Consider the following 22,652-nt stretch of genomic DNA (forward strand, 5'->3'; position numbering starts at 1 on the left):
CGAATATGGAGAAAAACAAGATGTGAAACTGAAAACTGAAGAAACTTATTGTTGTAACTGAACGAGCTGTTCAAATACAACGGTTGTTAGCCGAGCTTAATCGAGCTCGGTGTTGGAGAAGCTTAATCGAGTTCGGTGTTAGCCGAGCTTAATCGAGCTCGGCCCTCAATAATGACTTGGGCCGATGGTTGGTCCAGCCACACCAAAGCCCAACAATTTTGAAGAGTGAAAAAAGAGAAAATGATTGGAAAAAAGGAAAGCGTAGAGTCCACGAATCAAATTCGGATTGCAACATATATGTATGTGGATAATTCTTTGTTGAATAAAAAAGCTAAGTATAAAAAGAAAGAATTATTTTTAAAAAATGTTCCAAGTGTTTGGTATTTAAAATGGCAAAATTAGTTACATCATATTCTTGATATGAAATTGGAAATATCATTATCGAATTCGATGGGCAAAGGGGTTGTACTTTTAGGGAAAAAATAAATATATATGTTAATCACATATATGTGAGGTTTATGAGACATTAAATATACATGATGATACGATGGTGATGATGAAAATGATGTTATGCATAATTAGTGCATTTTTTTGGTCATATAGTAAATTTCAAGAAACCAATATATAAAGGGTTAAGCAATTAAGTGAATAACTAATGATTCCTCCAATAAATGTTCAGTATTTTGAGGATTATATAAGATACTGTATAGTATATGGTTTAAAGGTAAATAATTGAACGATTGTTTTTGTTATTTTGATAAATTTACTACCATGCTTATGTGTTTTTGGTTTCATATTTCACAATTTAACCCCTTACTATATTTCATTAAATAGTGAATCGCAAATTTTGCATCAAGTTAATGCATGATGCATATTTGCGATATTTCATAGAGTTAATTGCACCAAATTAATTTCTCATAACTAAAATTTTACTAATTAGTTTGATCTATTTTTTATTTTTTATTATACTCCCTCCGTCCATTAATACAAGATCAATTTTGACTAGGCACATATTTTAAAAATATACTATAATAAAAAGTGAATGGAAAGTAATATACTAGTCAATACTATCAGAGTAAAATATACCGATCTATACTTGATGATCTTTTGCTATTAGAAATTATTCAATTAGAAATTTATTTGGCCGATTCACATTTTGTGTGTGTGCAAATGATGGACAAATTATTCGTAAAAAATGAAAAAGGAAATAAAAAATAAAAATATTATCGTCTGGATATAATGATTGGAGAACAGACGACACAGAAATTGAAATTCTATTATATTTTGGAAACTGCACTCCCACAGACGTCCATTCCTCTACAGTTCTGCAATTATCCACTTCGTCTTGTCTTGTCCACCTCACCTGTTCCTTTCCCTGCAATTATCTGCAGTTACTACTATAGAGGAAAATAAAAATCCACCCAGATAAAAAAAGTTAGTAGCAGAAAAAATAAAATTCAATTTTGTACTACATGTGAATAAAGATTAACCATTAGGAGGAAAGTAAAAAAAACGAGTTATATTTGGTCAGACAAAATAAAAGGATGTTCAGTTTATCTACTATAGTGTAGAAAGCAAATACTACATATTTGGGCTTAATAAACTCAAAATTAGCTCAACCCAAAATGGTTAAGAGTTAATACAAATTTGTTGTGCATGTGAAGTGTGCAAAATAAGCGAACAAATCAAACTGAATATCTTAGACCTTTTTTTTCAATTAATAGAAAATTCTAACTAGCCTAAAAAACACAAACAACATCACGGAAAATATACAACAAAAAACTGACCTCCTAAGCATCCGACAAAACATAAACACAAACAAAGGCCATATTGCACGGCGGGGGACCGGGGACATAAACCTTGTATCAGTATTTACTGTAACCTTCGATATCGCTCCCTTGATCAATTGACAACTCCGTTATGGGGGAAAAATTTGGGCATCAACTTCTACTAAACAATATAACTGGCTATATAAGTCTTATGTTTTCAGTATTCCCATTTGGCTCAAGTCTGAAAGTCATTCTATTCCGTTTGTTCCGTACCGAGCAAAATATGATATACCGAAGAATATAGAGATTCACACCTTCTTATCAAACTAATTAGGGACCGAAAAAGATGCTCAACTAAGAGAAGAAGCATGCCATCAAGTCCTTGGAGAGGCACGTGGATATGATCCATCTATCACAACGATAGTACCACACTTGACTTGAGATTTCGCACTTGAAAAAAAAATCCAATTTCTTCTGTTTTTCTTTACAAAAGATGCACCGATTATCCTCGATTCCTAAAACTCCTTCGCTTTCCCAACACAACTCTCTCGGTCACATCCTTAGCTCCAACAACATCGTTGTTCAAAATGTTTATTTTACAGAGCACTATGTTAGAGCATCCGCAATGGGCGGACGATAGGCCGCCCAATGCCTCGGGCGCGCCATCGTCCGTCCACTGTGGGTGCGCGGACGATGCCCAATGGATCGTTTGCGCCCTATAGATCGTCCGCGGACGATACGCGGACGATATGACATCGTCCGCCCCATCGTCCGCCCATTGTGGGCGACACGGACGATGGCGCGGACGATGCAACGCGTTTTCGTTTTTTTAGTGTTTTACTAATTCAAATAAAGAAAATGCTTAGGGTGGCCTATAGGGCACCCCACTGCAGGTTGAAGGATAGGAGGATAAAATAATCATATGGCGGTGCATAGCCCTTACCAAATTTATGGCTGATTTTATTTTATTAGTCGTTTTATAGCTGTCATGTGTCAACTTCAACTTGCCTATGCCTCTTTTTTTGTCGTACGATTTTGAAAGGCAACTTCACAAAATTGACAGCCAACTTCTTGAGGAATTTTGTACTACTGCTATGATATTTTTGGGGGTTTTATAACTTTCTTAGTTAATTATTAAGTTGTAAATGACGCGAGTTTCAATACATAATTAGTAAAGTAAAAATGAGGAAAAATGTGTTGAACGTAGTGTTAGTGGATTATGAGATTCATATTATTAATAGTATTTAATTAATTTAAACTTTTTATATTTAGAAATTGATTTAGTTTCGGTGGACAATTCAAAATTGTAAAATTAGTCTATTTTTTATTTGACGGCCGGTAGTAAAATGCTACTTCTGCCGTTTCAATTGAAACGTAGTAGTAGTAATTTTTCTTTAATAGAATGTTGATTGTTATCAGTTAATATCCCACCTCATGTATGTGAATTGTGATATTGAGAAAGTTATATGACCCACAAATTAGGACACACTTGATTATAGAGAGTATCCGTACGATGCAGACGTCCGTATGAGAGTCCACCACTCATTGTGATATTTGGCTGGAGAATAATAATGGCAATAAGATACTAGTATTTAGAGTAAGTGTGAATCGATATAAATTTTGTTAAATATAAAGAAAAGTGAGTAGAAATAGTTAGTCAAATTTAATTTATATTTTTATATAGTATTAATGTTATAATTATAATATTAGTAGAATAAGTTAGTGGAATATAATGTCTATTTATTAAAATAGTTAAAGTGAAATAAATAATTAATGATAGATTTTCAAAATAACAATATAAAATATTTAATGACGGAAGGAGGGAATGTTAATTTTCATTAGATTTGGGGCTTATAAATAAAGGCTTTATTCAAATAACTACTTATTGCTATATGTGAAAATAGTAAATTAAATCAAGAACATTAATAAAATTTGGTCAATTCTAAAAGTTTTTAGATGAAATATCATTTTTTTGTGATTGTTTTATTTGTGTACAAACGATATTTTTTATGATGCTCATAATGACATTATGTTATCAGAATAATTTATTGTTTTTTTCGTTTTCATTTACTTTTCTTGATTTAATGAGATTATATTGTTTTAAGCATCACCACATATTTTGTACATAAATGGAAAAATTGAAAACTTAGTAATTTAATATTTTATTTCAAATTATAATACATAGATGGAAAAAATGAGAAATTTAAAAATTTTAATTTAATATTATGTTTACAAACCTTATGATATTGATCATAATTTGATTATTTTTGTGATTTAAATGATTATCATCAGTGTAAAAATATAAATATTTTGATCTATATAAACTATTGGTAGATTTTAATTATTTTAAATTTTAATTGTTTTACACACATTACTATGTGACGGCGAGGTTTGAGCCCTTCGAACTAAAATTCAATTGATATGTTATATTAATGGTATAATAGAATAGTAGTACTATTATCTTATTTAGAGTAAACATTGGAAGATATTATATGCCTCAAATTTCAAAAAAAATGTGGGACACAATCGATCAAATTGGAAGAAAAAAAGTTGTGAATGGAAATTTAGTGCTATTATTAAAGGCAAAGTCCTATCACATTTTTTATTTGATTAGTATCGTAAATCCGACGATTATTATGCTTTAATCCTAAACCACAGTATTCTGTTTGGCATAATTTGGATTCGCACTATCATTTCATCGACTAATTAATCTACATTTGAAAATAACACAAGATTTTCTATTACAAAAGTCTTCGATCTTTAATTCTGTATGACACAAGTAATAATTTGAAGTTGAAACATTCGCAAATAATGTAGTAGTGTGACATTTATTATTTTTTTCCGGATGAAGTAAAACTATGACATTTCATTCTGGAATGAATATATGAAATCCTAAATTATTAGCCATATATATGGCAAATAAAGTGTATTAGGATAAAGTATTTTTGGACAATTTATTTTATTAATGTTAGCATGTGTCATGCATTTATATCTTGAATAGCAAATAATGTTATATCATTATATGCTAGCAAACTTTTTAAATCAATAGTTACTCACATGGCCAATAATAATGATATAAATGTAAGTATGTAGTAGTATAATATTTATCCTTTTTTTAACAATTAACAGATCAAATGGTTAAGATTTATCAACTAGACCCTACCGACTGATTGTATCTCTGAATTTTGAACTTCAATCACATATTATTTGATAAAATTTTCCCATTATTAGACTTTGAAAAGTAAAAAATGACTATCACCGTTGATTATTCTAATATCATCCACAACAACAACTATATTTCTATAATGGGAACATTTTGTGCGGCTCACGAGCCTTCTTTTTTTCATCTTTAGAGTGTCCACAGTGGTGAGCCGCGGTTCTCTATAGGGGAGGACAGGGCGCGGGGACCGGGGCCGTGACACTGCCTGCGGCGGCCTATAGCACGGCCCGACGAGCCGCGGCGGCGGCCGCCATTTTTTTTTAATTTCCGGTTTTTTCTGATAAAATAATGTGATTTGTGCCAACAATTGATAAAATAATGTGATCTGTGGCTGTGGACAAGTTTTTAAGGCTATGGAAAACCTTTTTGTGGCTTGTCCACCGGCCGTGTCCACATTAGAGTGTCCACAGTGGGAGGACAAGCCGCCTCCCACCGCTGCGGCTCGTCGGCGCCATGCAATAGGCGCCCCGTCCACCGCCACCCCCCTTCGCACACAGTCGCGTCCCCGCCGAGTACTCGGCGTGCCCGCGTCCTCCGTCCACCGCTCTGTCCCCCTCGTCCTCCACTATAGGGAGGCGCGGCCAGCCACCTCCCTCGGCGGGCGCCGTGTCCTCCCAAATAGGACACTCTTATTGTGGACACTTTTAATACTCATCATTTTCAATTAACATTTGTGTATTTGATTAATAAAATTAACATTTTAAAACTATTTGCTAAATATTAGTACTATGTTAAAAGATGACTTTCCAGTTGGTTTTTAAGGGTTTAAAATTATAAATGCCCCACAACCAATCACACAAAAAAGTTACTCATGAGTTAACTAAATTGGACGAAATATTTGGTCGGAAGAATAAAATTTTCTTTGAATAGAGTTCTTGAAGAGTTATATACTCCTCCAATTAACTGAAAACAATAATTTTTCCATACAAAAAGAATTTAGTATGATTACCACAGAACTAAAAACAATAATTTTTCCATACAAAATCCACATGCTTACCCAAATTGCACCCCAAGAAGTTAGGGAGAAAAAAATCATAACCCATTTAAGAGATAATCTTGCCCATTCAAGCTTGCCATATCATTTATATCTTTAATTTCCATGTTTGTTTATTATAAATATAGGATTATTAAGAATAAAAAATTAAATTTCATCATTAGCTTTTACTCAGTCACGAAATCTAAACGTTTATGATTAAGGTTGAAAATTTTTAATCCGATAAATTTCTAAGCAGACCAGAGTAGAACAGAACCAAAATCCAGCAACATGAAAGTATCACTCCAATTTTAGACCTTGAAGTCATCAAGGGCCAGAGTTATGTACAATGGGCATGAAGTGGTTTAATTTTATGTCTAATCTATCCAAGTAGGACACAATTATGCACATCAAACTTTAATTATTGTTATCACAAATGTTTCATGATTTGACCTACAAGTAAACTAGTTTTTCCTCTTGAACTTAAACCCATTCATTGAATGATTTATTTGAGCATATACATACTATTATATTTTGATTGCAATACCTATTTATATATTCTTTAGATCACCTTTTAACTATAGTATATATCTTTATTTATATTTCCTTACCATTAAGTAGTATGCTATTTTGTAGCTAATATTAAATGTAATATATAAATGTTGCTATATGTTAAGATTCATGTATAGTGAAAAAGGTAACTTTGAAATTACAATAGGGAATAGACACATAGAGGGGCCAATGGAATCTTGGAAGCATGAGCAAATTATGTAGGTTTAACCAAAGATAATTAACCTCCTATAAAAGTTAATTAAGGCAATTATGTGACAAGAGGAATCTAACTAACCAATTTGAAAAAGAGGAAGGCACCATCATTATAAGACTCTTATAGTGCATGAATATGCCCCCATTTAGTAGTATTAGGAGTAATATTTGTAATAATTAGGAATGCTGCCTAAAGAAACTTCCTCAAATAAGCTTTATGAAATTCAAATACTTATCATAATATATTCCACTCACGAAAAGAATAATACTATTATAAAGAAAGAGAAATGCTAAAAAGCTTCATTATGACTATCTATGTAAGATTTTAAATTTAAATTTTTAAAACAAAATTAAATTGAAGATTTTAAAGTAGTATTTAACATTTATTGGAATTATTAAACTATATATATTTACTAAAATAAACTCGTGTGGTCAGCCGATGTGACCGTATAGTTGATTGGAATAGAAAACTTCTCATTCTATCAAGTTTTTATCCCATATAAATTAAATAAAATTACCATTTTCTTCTATAACCCAATAAAATATTTGCTAAATTATTTTTAATCTTGTTAATTTTAAATGGAGTAGTATTATTAGTGACCAAGTAAAATATTAATTAATTATAAAACCATTGACTAAGGATGAAATAGAAAGCCGAGGAGAAAAGTATTTCAGAAAAAAAATTAATTCCCTACATTATGATTATCCTATCATAATCACTTAAAAAACATCATTTGGTTAATTGAAATTTGGGAAAAGTAGTTTATTCCTTTTCCTTGGGAAGTGCCGACAGTACTTTTTAATTAGAGGAAAATTGTCTAGTCATGCGATTTGATTTTGTGTATTACTGCTACTATAATGGTATTTAGATTATATATTTATGATGAAACATTAGCAAAAAATGCTCTGCTATAGAACATATATACATAATACACTGTTCTTATCTCAGTACCTTGAAAATTTATTATTAACATCTTTAATTTTACGAATAACATAAAATTCAAAGTTTGATTTAGTTATTTTCTTTATAACTTTTAACAAAATAAAAAAAAGGCTCTGATTATTATGAATTTGTGATTTTAATAAAATAAATAATAATTTATATATATTGAAATTAAACTAAATCTATAACAAAAAAATGCTAATCCCATGTAACACATAACATTGTTACTATAATATATAGAAAAAATGGACTAGAGTTGCAAGTCTATCAATATCCAAGCCCATAAATATAAATATCAGAAAGTCCATTATTATATTCTTTGAATTAGGCTAAGCAATTAAATCCCAATAACTAGAACATTGCGTGTGAAAGTAAGGCCAAGATATAAAAAATCGAATCGACGCTTCATATTATTGATGGGTAATGTTTACATGTCGCATTAGAGAAGATGATTCTCTATACCTCTTTGGTTTCTGCTATATGTTCGTTGAAATGCCTGAACGAAATATGTATTAGATCTGCATCCTTATTTTTGGGCCTTGAAGTTGCTGGCCCGTATTACTTAAGAAATTAAGGCAGCCCACTTATAAAAATAAGGCATCCAATTACCGATAAATTTTTTAATTAGATACTTCTTAGAAATTATGAGATTCATAAGAAATGAACCAAATTTTTTTTTTTATTATTATTATTAAGAATAAGAATAATCTTGTTCTATGAAAAATAGTCTTATTTGTGGATGATATGAGTCTTAATTTGTAATTGGTGAAGTATGAAAAAAGGATAAAAATGGATAAAGTAGGAGATAAAAAGAGGGAAAAGTGGTGAGCAAGTTTCTATAAATATAAATGAAACTAATTTTGGTGGATGGTCTAAAATAGAAAAAAGAGACTATATATTTTTTCGTGGACAAAGAGAATATATATAATGATAGTAGAACATTTTAATTTATGCGGTTGTGTTACCGACCGAATGAGTTCTCTCTTTACATGCTAGTTTTTTTGGATGGTTTCCTGTTTGTATTAGTATATTATAATGGGTCAATTACAATAATTATAGCATGGTTTTAATTTTTTTTATATATGCATGGTGACTAATAAAGAATACTTCGTATTTAACAACAAAGTTTTGGCACAAAAGAAAATCCACTGATAATCATATACGATTTTGGCTCAAAAGAATCTCTCGTAAGTGCTTGGTAATTCAAATTAAATGTGGAGAAGCAAAATAGGAGTAGTGTATAAAACAAAAGACAAGAAAATCAAGAACAGTAAATATACATATCTTGTGAAAAGAGAGGGCACAAATTAGTCAATGTTTTATTCTCCATAATTCTCCATAATTCTCCAACTAATTATTAATGCGGTGATTCTACTTTTTCATTTAAATGAAAATCTAGTTATTATACACTTTGTTGCAAAGTCAAATAGTCAATACACACAAGACTCGTTTTCCTCGATTGGATAAACAAATATTTTAAATACTATATTATGGATTTATGGTAGTAACGATCCAAAAGTCCTTCAATTTAAGTACATTAAATAATTTGTGCATCTTTAAATTAATGTTATGTGTGTATATATATGTCGGCACACCCAATCGATTAGAATAGGAAGGTTAAAAATTGGGTAGAAATTAAGGATAAACCACTCAAAATCTATCAACATTTTAGCGAGTGCATTATGGTTGGTGTTGCTTTAAATAATCCTTTGTTTGTCTCCTTATAAAAGTAAATAATCCTAGGAAAAAAAAAGATTGGTTAATCATCTTCCACGTAATTGAAGCTCACCACTCACTTCCACATTCATATATTTTCATCATTATCACCCGTAGTTGGGCAATTATAAATTTGTTTAATTATTTTATTCCATAAAATATGTGTTTCAAGGGATAATACATGAATTACATGCATTGACATATTTATGAGAGTGCAGGAATTTATATAGTTTCATACATATTTCACCTGTCATTGCATGTTATGCAAATGATAGGTTCAGACTGAACTAAAATTAATTAATGACCATTAGTTACTAATAAGGCTAATTAAATGATAATCAAAGCAACCTTCGCCCAAAATATGGAGTAAATTTTTTTCAAAGGTTTTTTTAAAATAGGCTGATAATCAAAGTGACCCTCCCAAAGAGTAAACCAAAAGGGAACAGTTTTTTTATTCTTTGTTTGGTTATTTCTCAGAATATATAAGTAATAAAAGCAAAATCGAAAAGCTTATTTTCTTAATTTTTATCCAACTAATCATTTTGATTTCTAGTTTCAGATAAAAGCTAAAAGTCTCATCCCAATTTCTGAAACATGCACCTTTCTCAAAACATTAAAATGTAAAAGTAATCAAAAAGAAGTTTCTATATATTGGATATTGATGAAATAATCTTTGGTTAATATTACTAAATTTAAAATAAAAGATGAAATTGAAACCCTAATTAACTGAACAAATGCACCCAAAAAATATGCACTAGTACACTTCCATATGGACAAAACAAGCACCTAATCCTGAGATTATAGCACTACTTTGCCAAAAATCCTTTGTGTGATTCATTCCCACATTGAAAAGTAATAGTCATCCACTTTTGTGTCCAAATTCATGTACTACAAGATTTTCTTATATTGGGTTGTGGGCAAGAATATTAAACAAATGAGTGGGCTACATATCCTAGATTTCTATATATTGCAAATGATCATGATGGAAAATATATACTCCATTCGTCCTCCATTAAGAATCACTCTTTTTCATTTTGATCCGTCCCCCCATTAAGAGTCACCCTTCATTTTTACCATAAATGGTAAGTAGGTCCCACATTCCACTAACCCACTTCACTCATATTTTATTATAAAACTAATATAAAAGTGGGTCCCACATTCTACTAACTTTTTCAACCAACTTTTCTTTACATTTCTTAAAACTCATGCCCGGTCAAAGAGTGACTCCTAATTGGGGACGGAGGGAGTGTATTTTTAGAATAAAAAGGTAATTAGAAGATTTTTTATAATTTGCATGGGACAAGGAGAGGAGGCAAACCAGAAATATCCCCTCAACAAATATGATAAAATTATTAGATGCATTGTCAAACTCATCTTTTCTGTTTAGTGTAGCTTTCATTTATTGTCTTTGTCCATTGCATTCATTCCTTCTTCTCACTATATATGCTCTTTCCACTTCTCTCTCAGTCTCAGACTCCCATGATCACAGTGACATTCCCAAAAATTTGATCCAAATTAGGGTTTTAAACATATCCATACCTAATCCTCTCTTCATCCAAATTGATCATCTCATTTTTTGGTTTTTAAGCAGTTGAAGAAGGAAAAATAGGATTCCTCTTGTGCATAAAAAGAGAAAAAAGTAAAACAGTAAGCCCTCATCACATTTAATTAAGTCCATGATTTTTTTTCATTTCTTTTAATGTTGCTTTAATTTCCATCTTTTGCTAATTATGTCTTATTTCCTTCTTGGTTATGGTGTAGCTTGTTAGAGCTATACTATTAATTAGCTAAAAATTATTTGATTGGCGATGCTTCAGCTGCTTAGTACCCCTGATTTACTAGTACTCAGATAAAAAGGTCTCGAATTCGGGTGCACCATTATGTTGTCTTCAATATAATACTCATTTCTTCAATTTAGTATTAAAATTAATAAATTGTACTATCAAATACTACTAGTACATAGGAGTATTTTGTAAAGTGTGTTTTTTCTTGAAATCTTTGCAGAAAACTTGATCCATGGCTTCCTCTACCTCGTACAACCCTCCCTGCGCCGCCTGCAAATTCCTGCGGCGGAAGTGCATCCTGGGATGCGTCTTCTCGCCGCACTTCCCACCGGAGGAGGCGCTGAGGTTCGCCAACGTGCACAAGGTCTTCGGCGCGAGCAACGTGGCGAAGCTGCTGAACGAGCTTCTTCCGCACCAGCGCGCCGCCGCGGCCAGCTCCCTCGCCTACGAGGCCGAGGCCCGCGTCCGCGACCCCGTCCACGGCTGCACCGGCGAAATCTCCTTCCTGCAGAGGCAGGTCGACCGCCTCCAGAGGGAGCTGGACGCCGCCAACGCAGTCCTTGTGTGGTTTGCCTGCAACGACGTCGTGTCGTTGGAGGCAGCCGGAAGGAGTAATGTGGGCCTCGGCGGAGGTGGCGGGAGGTTTTATCAAATAGGTGGTTTGCCAATTTCATATGATGTGCCATGGAATGATATTTATAATTGTCATGGTGGAGGGATGGATGGGAGTAATTGAGTATCAAAATGATGATGATCATCATTATCTATAGCTAGGGTTTGAATAATTGTGGTATCAATTAGTATGAGTAAGTGGTTAATTGTCAATTTGAGACCTAGACATATACTAGAGTTCGAATATTTACGTTGTTTCCAAAATCTTCTTGCTAATTAGTGTAGTAGATGCTGTTGAGTTTCAACAAGTAGCCAATAGATGATTTCCTCTTGCCCTTTGAAATGAATCTAATATTATTAATAATGTTGTGACATAGGAAGAAGTAACACAATTTTGTATGTTTAATGTGAGTTATTTCAAGGATTGCAATAGAAAGCAATTCAATATGATGCATTTTGTCATGAATTTCAATAACCCATTATGATATTCCTTGAGGTTGGTAATGACATAGTGATTATATCACATATATAGCTTAATCAAAGCAATTAAAGGAAGTGGACAAGGTTTTTCTTTAACTAAGCACAAAATATATAGGAAATGTCTAGGTCAACAAATAGGTAATAGCGACTAACGAAGTAATCCACTATTAGCAATACTCCACGTGTTTGCAATAAATTATATACGTGGAGAACTCCTCAAAAACATTATATATAGAAAACTTACTATTATTATTATTATTAACAACATGAAAGAGAAAAAAAAGTCCTTTTTTTCCTATTGATGTGTTATATCTATGCAAAAAAAATTGACTTCTTACATTAATTTGTAATTTTAGTTATTTTGGGTCAAATCCGTACTATGTTTTTCCAATGACAAAAAGTTCATGCCTGCAGTACCCGCCTCGCCCCCCTTTCACCCGCCTCCCTCACCTTCCTCTTCATTCTGGCCCGGGTCAAACCTAGATCCGGGTCGGATTTGAACGTGTGCACCGGAGCGTTGCTCTTAATTTCCAAAAACACAATACATTGTTAATTTGTTAAATATGATTCAATTTGAAGATAAACATATCATGTCTTGTGAAAAGAAAGGGCACGCCGAACTTCGCCTCTTTGTGTATGGTTGGATTCATCACTTCATGTATGTGTGTATATTTTCAATCACCATTAGTTGAAATTGGTTGAAATTAATGAAAAAACACTTATGATCAATCACCATGGATCTTGATTTAACCATCTAGTATTTACATTGTCTCCTTATCAAAGGAAACAATCCTAGGATAAAAGAGAGGCTAATTAAAGATCGACACCTCACTTCCACATTAATTTTCATCATTATCTCCACAATAAAAAATTATTTAATTAATTTATGAACATAATATTGTGTGTGTTTAAGGTACAATGTATACATGCACCCAAATGATTATATGTGATTATAGTGCACTAAACTTCCCCATTTGACAAAACAAGTACCTAAAACCATGAGATTATCTCCACTAGCTACTTCACCAAAAATTCCTTTGTGTAATTAATTCCCACATAGAAAATTACAATTACATAGTGGAGTTGGATCAAATTACATAAATTGCAAATTAACATTAACCAAAAAACGATAATAGAGACGACTATGGTTATTAAATTACACACTTATAAAATCAATTGGGGATTACTAGAAAAGAAGATGAGAATTAATGGATTGTTTTCTTTTTTTTTTCTTTTCTTCTTTTAACTTTTGGTAGACTCTCCACTTACATCTCCTATATCATATAGATTAATAATTGTAAAATAGTATTTCATCTTCTATTATCCCTAGTGCCCGCTTTGTACAAGTAGCTAGCTAGGTCACACTATCTACAACACTCAATGATAAGGAAAAAAATACAAAAAGAATGAGTTGGCAATCTGAGAATATAAAAGTGTGGGAAAAATAATATTTTTAGAAAAAAGGTAACTAGAAGAATTTTATTTATTTTATTTTTTTATTTGCATGAGGAGGAAAAACAGAAATATGGCATGTAACAGTAAGAAAAAAATGGGGGTTGCATCCCCTCCACAAGTATGATAAAAATTATTAGACACAGTGTCACAACCATCTTTTCTCTTTAGTGTACCTCTCATTTATTATCTTTGTCCTTTGGCACTATATGCTCTTTGCTCCTCTCTCTCTCAGCCTTATTGCTTCCCATTATCACATTCAAATTCCTATAAATTTTATCCAAATTAGGGTTTTCACCACATTGATCATCTCAGTTTTTGGCAGTTGAAGAAGGAAAAGCTAGATTCTTGGGACATCAAGGGTAAATAGGTGTTTTTCCTTCTTCTGCATATAAAAAAAACAGTAAGCCCTCATCACAGGTAATTAAGTTCAAGAATTTGTTGTTTTTTTATTTTCTTTAATGTTTCTCTGATTTCCATCTTTGTTTCTTTGTCTTGTTTATTTCTGGATCAGTGTTTTTTAATTGATCTGAGATAGTCAATATTCTTGACTTAGGGTTTTTGGTGTAGCTTATTAATTAACTTATATATTGATTAGCACACACAATCTTCACATCATATTCTGTTTAACATAGATTATTGTAGATTATTACCTTTATTATTATCTAGATCTGGAAACTAATTCGAGTTCAGATATTAATACATGTTAATTTTCGTCTTACTTCTTGAGGGTAAGATTTAAATTACAAAATTATGTATATATACCTTCTACTGGAAAATCTGCTCATTTTATAAGGTAAAAAAGGGTATAAGCTCAAAAAATATTAAGTTATTATATGGTATTTAAGTCTCAAATTACCTTGAGCTCTGCAATTTAAAATTCACATTTTTTATTTCAGCAGAAAAGTAAATTTCAGACAGGCAACCACCAACTATAGGACATACTTTTGGTACAATAGCCAAAGTCAAGAAAATCAACTGATGCACGTATTTTTTTAATAAAAAAAGGTGAATTGCAAAATCATTGATCGATCACAGGTATTAACCTGATGATCAATTGATTGATATTAATGGAGTAAAAGCGTGTGTTTGCCTGTTATAACGCGCGCTAAAGTGGTTAATGCCTGAGACGAGACAAGGTAGAACATTAGTTTTGAGGGGGGCTAAATTTTAATTTTTCCAATGACATATGCTAAAATACAAAACAAATTTAAAATATACTATACAAAATACAATGTAAAAAAATATTTGGTGCTTTAGTTGACCATGACCTATTAGTTTTCGAGACTAAAAGGTCTCATATTCGAGTCCTCGGTGATTTAGTCTTTAATTCAATATTTTTTCCGTCCAATTTAAAATGAAACATAGTAATTTATTTTCTTGTCTAGTTTGTTAAATAATGAGAAAATAAAATACTATAATGATGGAATAAGAGATGAATACTTTCAAGAATGTAAGAAAAATTGAAATAATTACTTGATAACCTATGGAATTCTTCATATATGTGTTTTTTTTTTCTTGAAATCTTTGCAGAACTTTGATCCATGGCTTCCTCAAGCTCCTACAACCCTCCCTGCGCCGCCTGCAAATTCCTGCGGCGGAAGTGCATCCCGGGATGCGTCTTCTCGCCGTACTTCCCGCCTGAGGAGCCGCAGAAGTTCGCCAACGTGCACAAGATCTTCGGCGCGAGCAACGTGGCGAAGCTGCTGAACGAGCTGCTCCCGCACCAGCGCGACGACGCGGTCAACTCGCTCGCGTACGAGGCCGAGGCCCGTGTCCGCGACCCCGTCTACGGCTGCATTGGCGCCATCACCTTCCTCCAGAGGCAGGTCGACCGCCTCCAGAAGGAGCTCGATGCCGCCAATGCAGACCTCATCAGGTTCGCCTGCAACGATGTGCCGCTGCAGGCGGCCCAGCCCCGGCCGCCTCAGGAGGCGGCCGGGGTGAGGAATGTTGGTTTCGGCGGCGGAGGCGGCGGGAGATTATATCAAACAGGTGGTGTGCAAATTTCGTATGATGTGCCATGGAATGATATTTATAATTCTCATGGTGGAGGGATGGATGGGAATAATTGATGATATGATCATCAACATCATGATCATCTATTGCTAGGGTTTATGGTGGTGTTGGAGAAATAAAGAAGGTTTGAGTAATTGTTGTGTGAAAGATATTAAGAGGTACTACTATATATGTGTGCACTATCATATGCACATATATATAGTTAAGATTATATTTTTTTCATGTAAAGGGTGTTTGTTTGAAGGAGGTTTGATATTTGTATGTGGATTTGAGAAGTATATTTTGAGTTGATGATTGGTAAAATTTCATTTTAAGTGGTCTATAGATAAGAAAAAATACGACAAAAACACATTTTAATTAGGTCAGATAATTCATCTTGGGATTATCTACTTTAGCAAGAGTGCAAAATATTGTCTAAAGCTAGATATGATCTAGCATTATTTTGACATATTTTCTAGCTTATATACATTCTCATTATTGTTCAATTTCTGGTGTATTTTAATTGAATATATATAAGATTTGGTTTACTTGAAAAATCAAATTATAATATATAGTCTGATTTGCTTTAATATATTTTGTTACAATGATTTCCCAATTTTTCTAGTAAGGTAATTAATAAGGTCATATGAGGAGGGGCCATGTCATGAAGAAGTGAGAAGAATATTCAATCAGGCTGATTAGATAACTCTACTTGAAGTCAATTTTGGTTAAAAATGTCAATTCCATATCAAATATCAAACCCCATCCCATCTCCCACAGTAAAAAAAAAAATGAAATATGGAGTAGTATATAAATAAAAATATATTGATCTGGTTAGACTGCACATATCAAATTAAACAAGTGATGATTTAACAATGAAAAGACTTATTTTGTTTAAGCATTAGTGCTATAGTCTTTTTCTTTCTTTTTCTCCTTGTATACATCTTATACCCCACATGAATACATAGTTAGAGTAACTATAAATATGATTAGGGTTAGAGGCTTCAATTCCATATGCATATCCTAAAAAGCCTCAAATTAGAATTTGCTTCCTAATGGCCACACATTCTGCAAAGAATTAATCTGCTTTGTACGTATCACTAATTTTATTTCGATAAATGTCTTCGCAAAATGTCTGAATTATGTCTCTCGTTGCATAACTCGACACAAAAATAATGAGTCAGCTAGCCGAATTCGTAGGTAGTTAAATCACCGTAGAATTCGATTAGCTTACTAGTTTTATCAATAAAATTATCAAGATATGGCATAAAATTAAACTTTTCACAAGTAAAGGAACTTTTAAAAGAATAGAATACTTAAGACATTAAAAACATGACTAGTTACGATTTCTATTTGCTTTGAAAACAATACTATAAATTTTCTATTAAACCATAACCATAAATTTCTACATTCTAAAAAGTCACAAGTTAAACCTAAATGAACTTCATTTTAGCATTATTTTCATGAACAAATTATTAAAAACTATATTTTCAATAAAATCTTGTAAACAAAAAATTCAAAGTATCAAATAACATCACAATAATCATAATACACATAATTAATTTGTAAAGACAGAATAAAACTAACTACATTTTGGCATCATTTAATCATCCACAAATTTCTAAACCCTAAATTTTTATAAAACCATGTAAACAACAAATTCTAAGTGAAATCAATATCACACTAATTATAATACACATAATTGGTCAACAAATAAGCAAAAGGAAGCAAAACTTGTCGAAAAAAAGTGGCGAAATCAGAAGGGAGATGCCGTCTTTGAATACATTGTATACGTTTCTCAAAATGCACCATTTTTTCTTGATTTGGTAAATAAAAAAAGTTCTCATTTTGAGCAAATTTTTAGTACATCTTCCCTAAATTAGAAAAATATCGACTACTTACCTGAAAAAGAATATTTACTTGAATTTAATTAATTAATAGTAATACAACTGTAGGGTTTTCAAACGATGTTACATCGTAACAGCTAAAAGCTGTGGGTAATAGTGCACATATATGCATGTTCCCACTCAATTCGTTTCATTGTCTATGATATCAATCATGAATATTTACACAATTCTAGTAATAGTATTATTTTCGTATATACCTTCTTCCCTAGTACATCTAAATGTAATCGGAAATACGGCAAAAATTTATTTTTTTGACTTTGTATGAGATTAACTATACTATGATAACAAAGCACATAATGTACATTACACAATACTAGTAATGTCACTTTCTATGAATTTCCCACGAATTCGATTTCTCCGAAAATTGAATTAAACGTAAAAAGCCAGATTATGTAGGCGGGAAATTCACTACACTGCATATGTTCATAATTTTTGCGACCAAGTTTTAAATTTGGGGAAAATATCAAATTGTGACCAAAACTTTTGTGATTTTGGTGATCAATAAACTTTTTTCAAATCACATATTTTCGAATATTGGTACATGAATACTCAATACACTAATCTCATGTCAAATTTAGGATATATACTATATATCCATTTTTCCATACTAAATAATAACGATTTTCCGAAAGCAAAATTTGAGTGGGTTTGGTGAGTGAAATGTTGGGATTTTACATAACAAGAAAACAGAGCAACAGTTGAGTTAGAGCAAATCAATCTTTCCTTTACTGCAATACGTGCAAAACAAGCAAACCCACACAAACCAAAGAAATTTGGCAGTGAAAGATATAATTTTACTATTCTGACCCACCACAATTTAATTGATTTTCTTTTTTGTTTTTGGAATTTAAACATTTATTATATGAATCTATTTTCTATCACTGGATACAAGGGAAGATTTAATTCTTGTTTAATTCTTTTTACATTTAGTATAATCTTGTTTAATTCTTTTTGGAAAATAAAGACATCAAACGATGTCATTTTGGATATTCTTTTATAAAAAAAACTTACATTAATTATGAAATTAGTAGTATAATCTTGCAATTCACTTCATTAGTTTTAAAAATATTATTTTTCCTCGTTCACTTTAGCAAATCATTTTTTTTTTGCTTATACTACTATATAGATATGTCCTTGAAAGTTATGTTCTGAATCCGTAATGACTGATTTTCGTGACCTACCTCAGAATTTTTGTATTTTTCTGCTTGGGATGTTATTGCATTTCCAATTCCTTTTGTGCCTCAATTATCTCAGTTGTCCTAATTTTATTTTTCTCATTCAATCATTACTTAGAAATCTCGACTGTGTATTTAATTATAATAAGTAATATTATGCGTTTTAATCGTATGAGTGTGGATAAATAATACTCTGAACTATTAAATCAGCCTTCTATTTCTTTTTGAAATATTGTATTGTGTAGTACATTTTCATAACTTAAATTATCTTAAACATTTATTTAAATAACTCCATTATTTAATATTTGTGAAGATAATTTGTGAAATAAATAAATAAAAATAAAATAGAACAGTTCATGAATAAATATTGTGATATACCTAAAATTTTCATATGAAATAACACGTTTCTATTTTAGCGGCTTATATTAATTAAAAAAGGATATTTTTGCCCTTGGTCTTATTAAAGGCCTTATTAGTTGGCTCGACACCAGCCAATTTGATCAATTTCAAGCCCGATCCAATCAAATATTCAAAAAAACAGTTCAGTTTCATTTTACCAAATGCAAGTAGTTTTATTTTTTATTGGTATATTTGGGCTAAATTAAATTTATTCAACCCATAACATAGGCCCTCTTTCGGTTACTAATGCGCATTTGTAGTACAAGGCATTGCAAATCGTGCGGTTACTAATGCGCATTTGTAGTACAAGGCATTGCAAATCGTGCGTATGAGAACGTTATCTAGTCGATACAATGACAAGACCAACTCAGTTCAAACGGAATAGGACATGTTAAGAAAAACCTTTGACACAAACACGACTCGCTTCATTCAAGCACGAACACAACCCACACATGAACACATTACCGACACAAATAAATATACAAACATAATAAGACCTAACAATAATACATTAATGAGTAAAGGCCAAAATTGATCCTAAACATATGCTCATTTTATGATTTTGGTTATATACTTTATCTTTTGAATTTTTGTATCCTGAACATTTCAACTTTGATCACAATTGGTCCTACACTAACAATTCCGTCAATTTTTAATCGGTTTTAATCCGATTTTGACCGCTTTTTAAACGGTTTTAACTCGAATGGGACTGTTAAAACCATCAAAATCGGTCAAAATCAGATTAAAACCGTTTAAAAATTGACAGAATTATTAATATAGAGCCAAAATCATAAAATTGACATATATTCAGAACTAGTTTTGGCCTTTACTCTACATTAATTTTGTATCTTTGTTTCATGCTTTCGTGGTATAGCCAAAATTGTCCACCCAAAATTTTAGATCATTCTATAAAAACAACAAAAATCAACATACATAAAATATTTTCAATAGGGTTCTTCATTTGAAATTGAACAAAATATGTTTTCTTCCTCATCCCCATAAGGTACATTGCAGCTTCTCAACAGCAGGAAAAGATAACGATGCCTAATTTTGTCACACTCTCGCCTTTTCTTGCTTCATCAGACGTACAAATTCGCCAAATACTGTGACAGAGAAAAGTTCATATTAGAATTCCTCAGTTTCAAATCAAGGTTAAGTACTATGTAGTGTGTTGTTAAGCCCCGATAATCGAGCTAAGAAAGAGCGGTTCGACATATCTCCCTTCACAATCTTCGTTGTAGAGCACAACAAAACTAATGGAGGATGTGATGGAGCTCAATGAAATCGAGAATGGGGCTGATTTCTAAACTTATATGCAGGTAAATGAGTGGTGTTTCCAAATTTATGGTAAGATTAGAAAAGGATTGAGAAAGTTACCAGGATCCGAATCATGAGGTCCAGGTGAAGCTTCGGGATGATACTGTAACGACATGACCTTCTGCTGAGGAAACGCAAGCCCGGCACAGCTGCCATCGTTCAGATTGACATGAGTAACCTCGACTCCTTCAGGAAGCGATTCTGGATCAACAGCGTAGTTGTGATTCTGCAGAAGACGCAATAATTCAGTGAGAGAGCAAGAGAGAACTAACAAAGAAATCTAGTAAAGAAACAAACCTGAGCACTGATCTCAACACGGCCATTTAGAATATTCCTGACAGGGTGATTTCCTCCATGGTGACCGAACTTCATCTTGAAGGTTTTACCTCCTAGTGCTTGACCAAGCAACTGATGCCCCATACAGATGCCAAAAACGGGAACTTTTCCGATTATTTCCTTGACAGTTTCAACAGCGTAAGGAACGGCTGAGGGGTCTCCTGGACCATTGCTGAGAAATACACCATCTGGCTTCATCTTTAGGGTCTCGGATGCTGGCCATGTTGAAGGAACCACGGTGATTTTACAGCCGTAGGATGCCAGACGTCGGAGTATGTTACTTTTGATGCCAAAATCATATGCAACAACCTTCACCAAAGAATTAACAGCAAGAAAAGGAGAGATGAGGACAATGTGTTACAAATATGCAAGCATTTATCTCTTGAGTAATTAAACAAGGTTAGCGATACAAACATGAAACGTCTCTTTGTTTCTTCCATCGGAATTGAATTCCCATTGTGAGCCAGTTTTGTCAACCCATTCATAAGGAGCTTGGCATGAGACACCGCTTATCAAATCCACTCCTGTAAAGTAAGCCAACTGTGTGAACTATTTTCATAGCAGCGAAAAACACCAGTTTAACAATTCTTAGCTAGAGGAGACTCGCCGACTATATTCCAAGTCCGAGACATGTTCAGCAGTTCATCCTCTGTTTTAGATTCTTCTGTGCTCAACACACCGATAAGGCTGCCATCTTGCCTCAATCTACGTGTGATAGCACGAGTGTCAACATCATCTGCAGCATAGCACACCAAGAACATCAAGTAAATCAGCACTAAATTCCAGTTCTACTCAAACCAAGATTGAGATATTAAATTGCAACATACATATCCCCATAATGTTCCTAGAAGCCAAATATTCTCCAAGTGTTTCCTTGCATCGCCAGTTCGAGGTGCTGCAACACACCAAGCAGTAAGAAAACAGAAAAAAAAACGAAGCATGGCCTTAGTCCGAGTGCCTAAAGGGACTACCTAATGCTTAAACTTCGGATAACCAGTCCTGCTAGGAAGCATTGCCTCGACTCTTCATCATCTAACAAGGAAAAAAAAACATGCCAAATCAAATCCCCTTTCAAATTTCAAACAATAACATCTCCAAATACATAAACAACCAATCCCCTACCAAAATTAACACCAGTATTTCCAATGTGCGGGTTAGTCATCAGAACAAATTGCCCAGCATAGCTAGGATCTGTAAGGATCTCCTGGTACCTGCCACATAATAAATACATAAAATAATTTCCTCCCAGCATAAACCCCAAATCCTGTTAAACCTTCACTTCTCAGCTCAAAAACCCCCCAAATTGAAGATACTGACATTCCAATCCACTAAAAACACTAGCAAATGTAGAAACCCTATACATTTCTAACCAATTAACAACAGGATTCAAAATTCCTGATGAATAGACAAATTGGGAAGAAAAAAATCAAAAAAGTTACCCAGTTAGGGATGTATTGAAAACGACTTCTCCAACTTGGGTTCCAGAGGCGCCAAATGACTTAGCCGGCCAGACGGAGCCGTCCTCGAGCACCAGCCTAGCGTCTGCCACCTTCCACGGCCGCTCCACCGATACTAGACCTAAAAGTCACCAAAAATGAATTAATTTAATGAATTTTCCCAAGGGAAACAGAGAGAGCAGACGCACCATTCTCGGCGGAACTCGAGCGGCAGGTGACGGTGAAGAGGCCAGGCTTTTGTAGAGTAGATGCGAAGGAGTAGAACAACTGAGAAGAAGCCATCGCCATGACTGGAGCTGCAGCTGAGGGCGGCGCTGCCTAGGGATTTTATAGTTATTTCAGTGTATCT

At 32.9% G+C, this 22,652-nt stretch overlaps 3 protein-coding genes across 4 annotated transcripts; 2 read left to right on the forward strand and 1 right to left on the reverse strand.

Annotated features, from left to right (window-relative positions):
* The first annotated feature begins 10,881 nt into the window (after positions 1-10,881).
* LOC121785242 (protein LATERAL ORGAN BOUNDARIES-like) lies at positions 10,882-11,906 on the forward strand. The gene is made up of 3 exons (XM_042183626.1): positions 10,882-11,025; positions 11,148-11,243; positions 11,391-11,906. Exon 3 carries the CDS (start codon positions 11,403-11,405, stop codon positions 11,904-11,906), a length of 504 nt encoding a protein of 167 aa, XP_042039560.1. The 5' UTR covers positions 10,882-11,025; positions 11,148-11,243; positions 11,391-11,402.
* A 1,992-nt stretch (positions 11,907-13,898) lies between these two features.
* On the forward strand, positions 13,899-16,041 carry LOC121783746 (protein LATERAL ORGAN BOUNDARIES-like). 2 transcript variants are annotated; one of them, XM_042181914.1, is made up of 2 exons: positions 13,899-14,134; positions 15,248-16,041. In XM_042181914.1, the coding sequence occupies exon 2, from the start codon at positions 15,259-15,261 to the stop codon at positions 15,787-15,789; it is 531 nt and encodes a 176-aa protein (XP_042037848.1). In that variant the 5' UTR covers positions 13,899-14,134; positions 15,248-15,258; the 3' UTR covers positions 15,790-16,041. The 2 variants fall into 2 exon arrangements, with proteins under 2 accessions (XP_042037848.1, XP_042037849.1); XM_042181915.1 differs by having other exon boundaries at positions 13,899-14,117.
* Positions 16,042-20,073: 4,032 nt separating this feature from the next.
* Positions 20,074-22,652, reverse strand: LOC121785195 (carbamoyl-phosphate synthase small chain, chloroplastic-like). The gene is made up of 10 exons (XM_042183574.1): positions 22,492-22,652; positions 22,286-22,424; positions 21,969-22,057; positions 21,818-21,878; positions 21,674-21,741; positions 21,454-21,582; positions 21,261-21,370; positions 20,808-21,155; positions 20,571-20,736; positions 20,074-20,296 (listed from the first exon to the last, which is right to left on the reverse strand). Exons 1-10 carry the CDS (start codon positions 22,589-22,591, stop codon positions 20,247-20,249), a joined length of 1,260 nt encoding a protein of 419 aa, XP_042039508.1. The 5' UTR covers positions 22,592-22,652; the 3' UTR covers positions 20,074-20,246.

The sequence above is a fragment of the Salvia splendens genome, chromosome 21 (assembly GCF_004379255.2).
Source record: "Salvia splendens isolate huo1 chromosome 21, SspV2, whole genome shotgun sequence".
Taxonomy (NCBI): Eukaryota; Viridiplantae; Streptophyta; class Magnoliopsida; order Lamiales; family Lamiaceae; genus Salvia; species Salvia splendens.

What these genes read in the sequence shown, in the direction of transcription:
- LOC121785242 (XM_042183626.1), top strand. Translation starts at nt 11,403, where the DNA reads ATGGCTTCCTCTACCTCGTACAACCCTCCCTGCGCCGCCTGCAAATTC.
- LOC121783746 (XM_042181914.1), top strand. Translation starts at nt 15,259, where the DNA reads ATGGCTTCCTCAAGCTCCTACAACCCTCCCTGCGCCGCCTGCAAATTC.
- LOC121785195 (XM_042183574.1), bottom strand. Translation starts at nt 22,591, where the DNA reads ATGGCGATGGCTTCTTCTCAGTTGTTCTACTCCTTCGCATCTACTCTA. An exon ending in AAATACTGGTGTTAATTTTG is followed by an intron (nt 21,879 to 21,968) that starts GTAGGGGATTGG and finishes TTTCCTTGTTAG; the next exon opens with ATGATGAAGAGTCGAGGCAA. An exon ending in GAAACAAAGAGACGTTTCAT is followed by an intron (nt 21,156 to 21,260) that starts GTTTGTATCGCT and finishes TCTTTGGTGAAG; the next exon opens with GTTGTTGCATATGATTTTGG.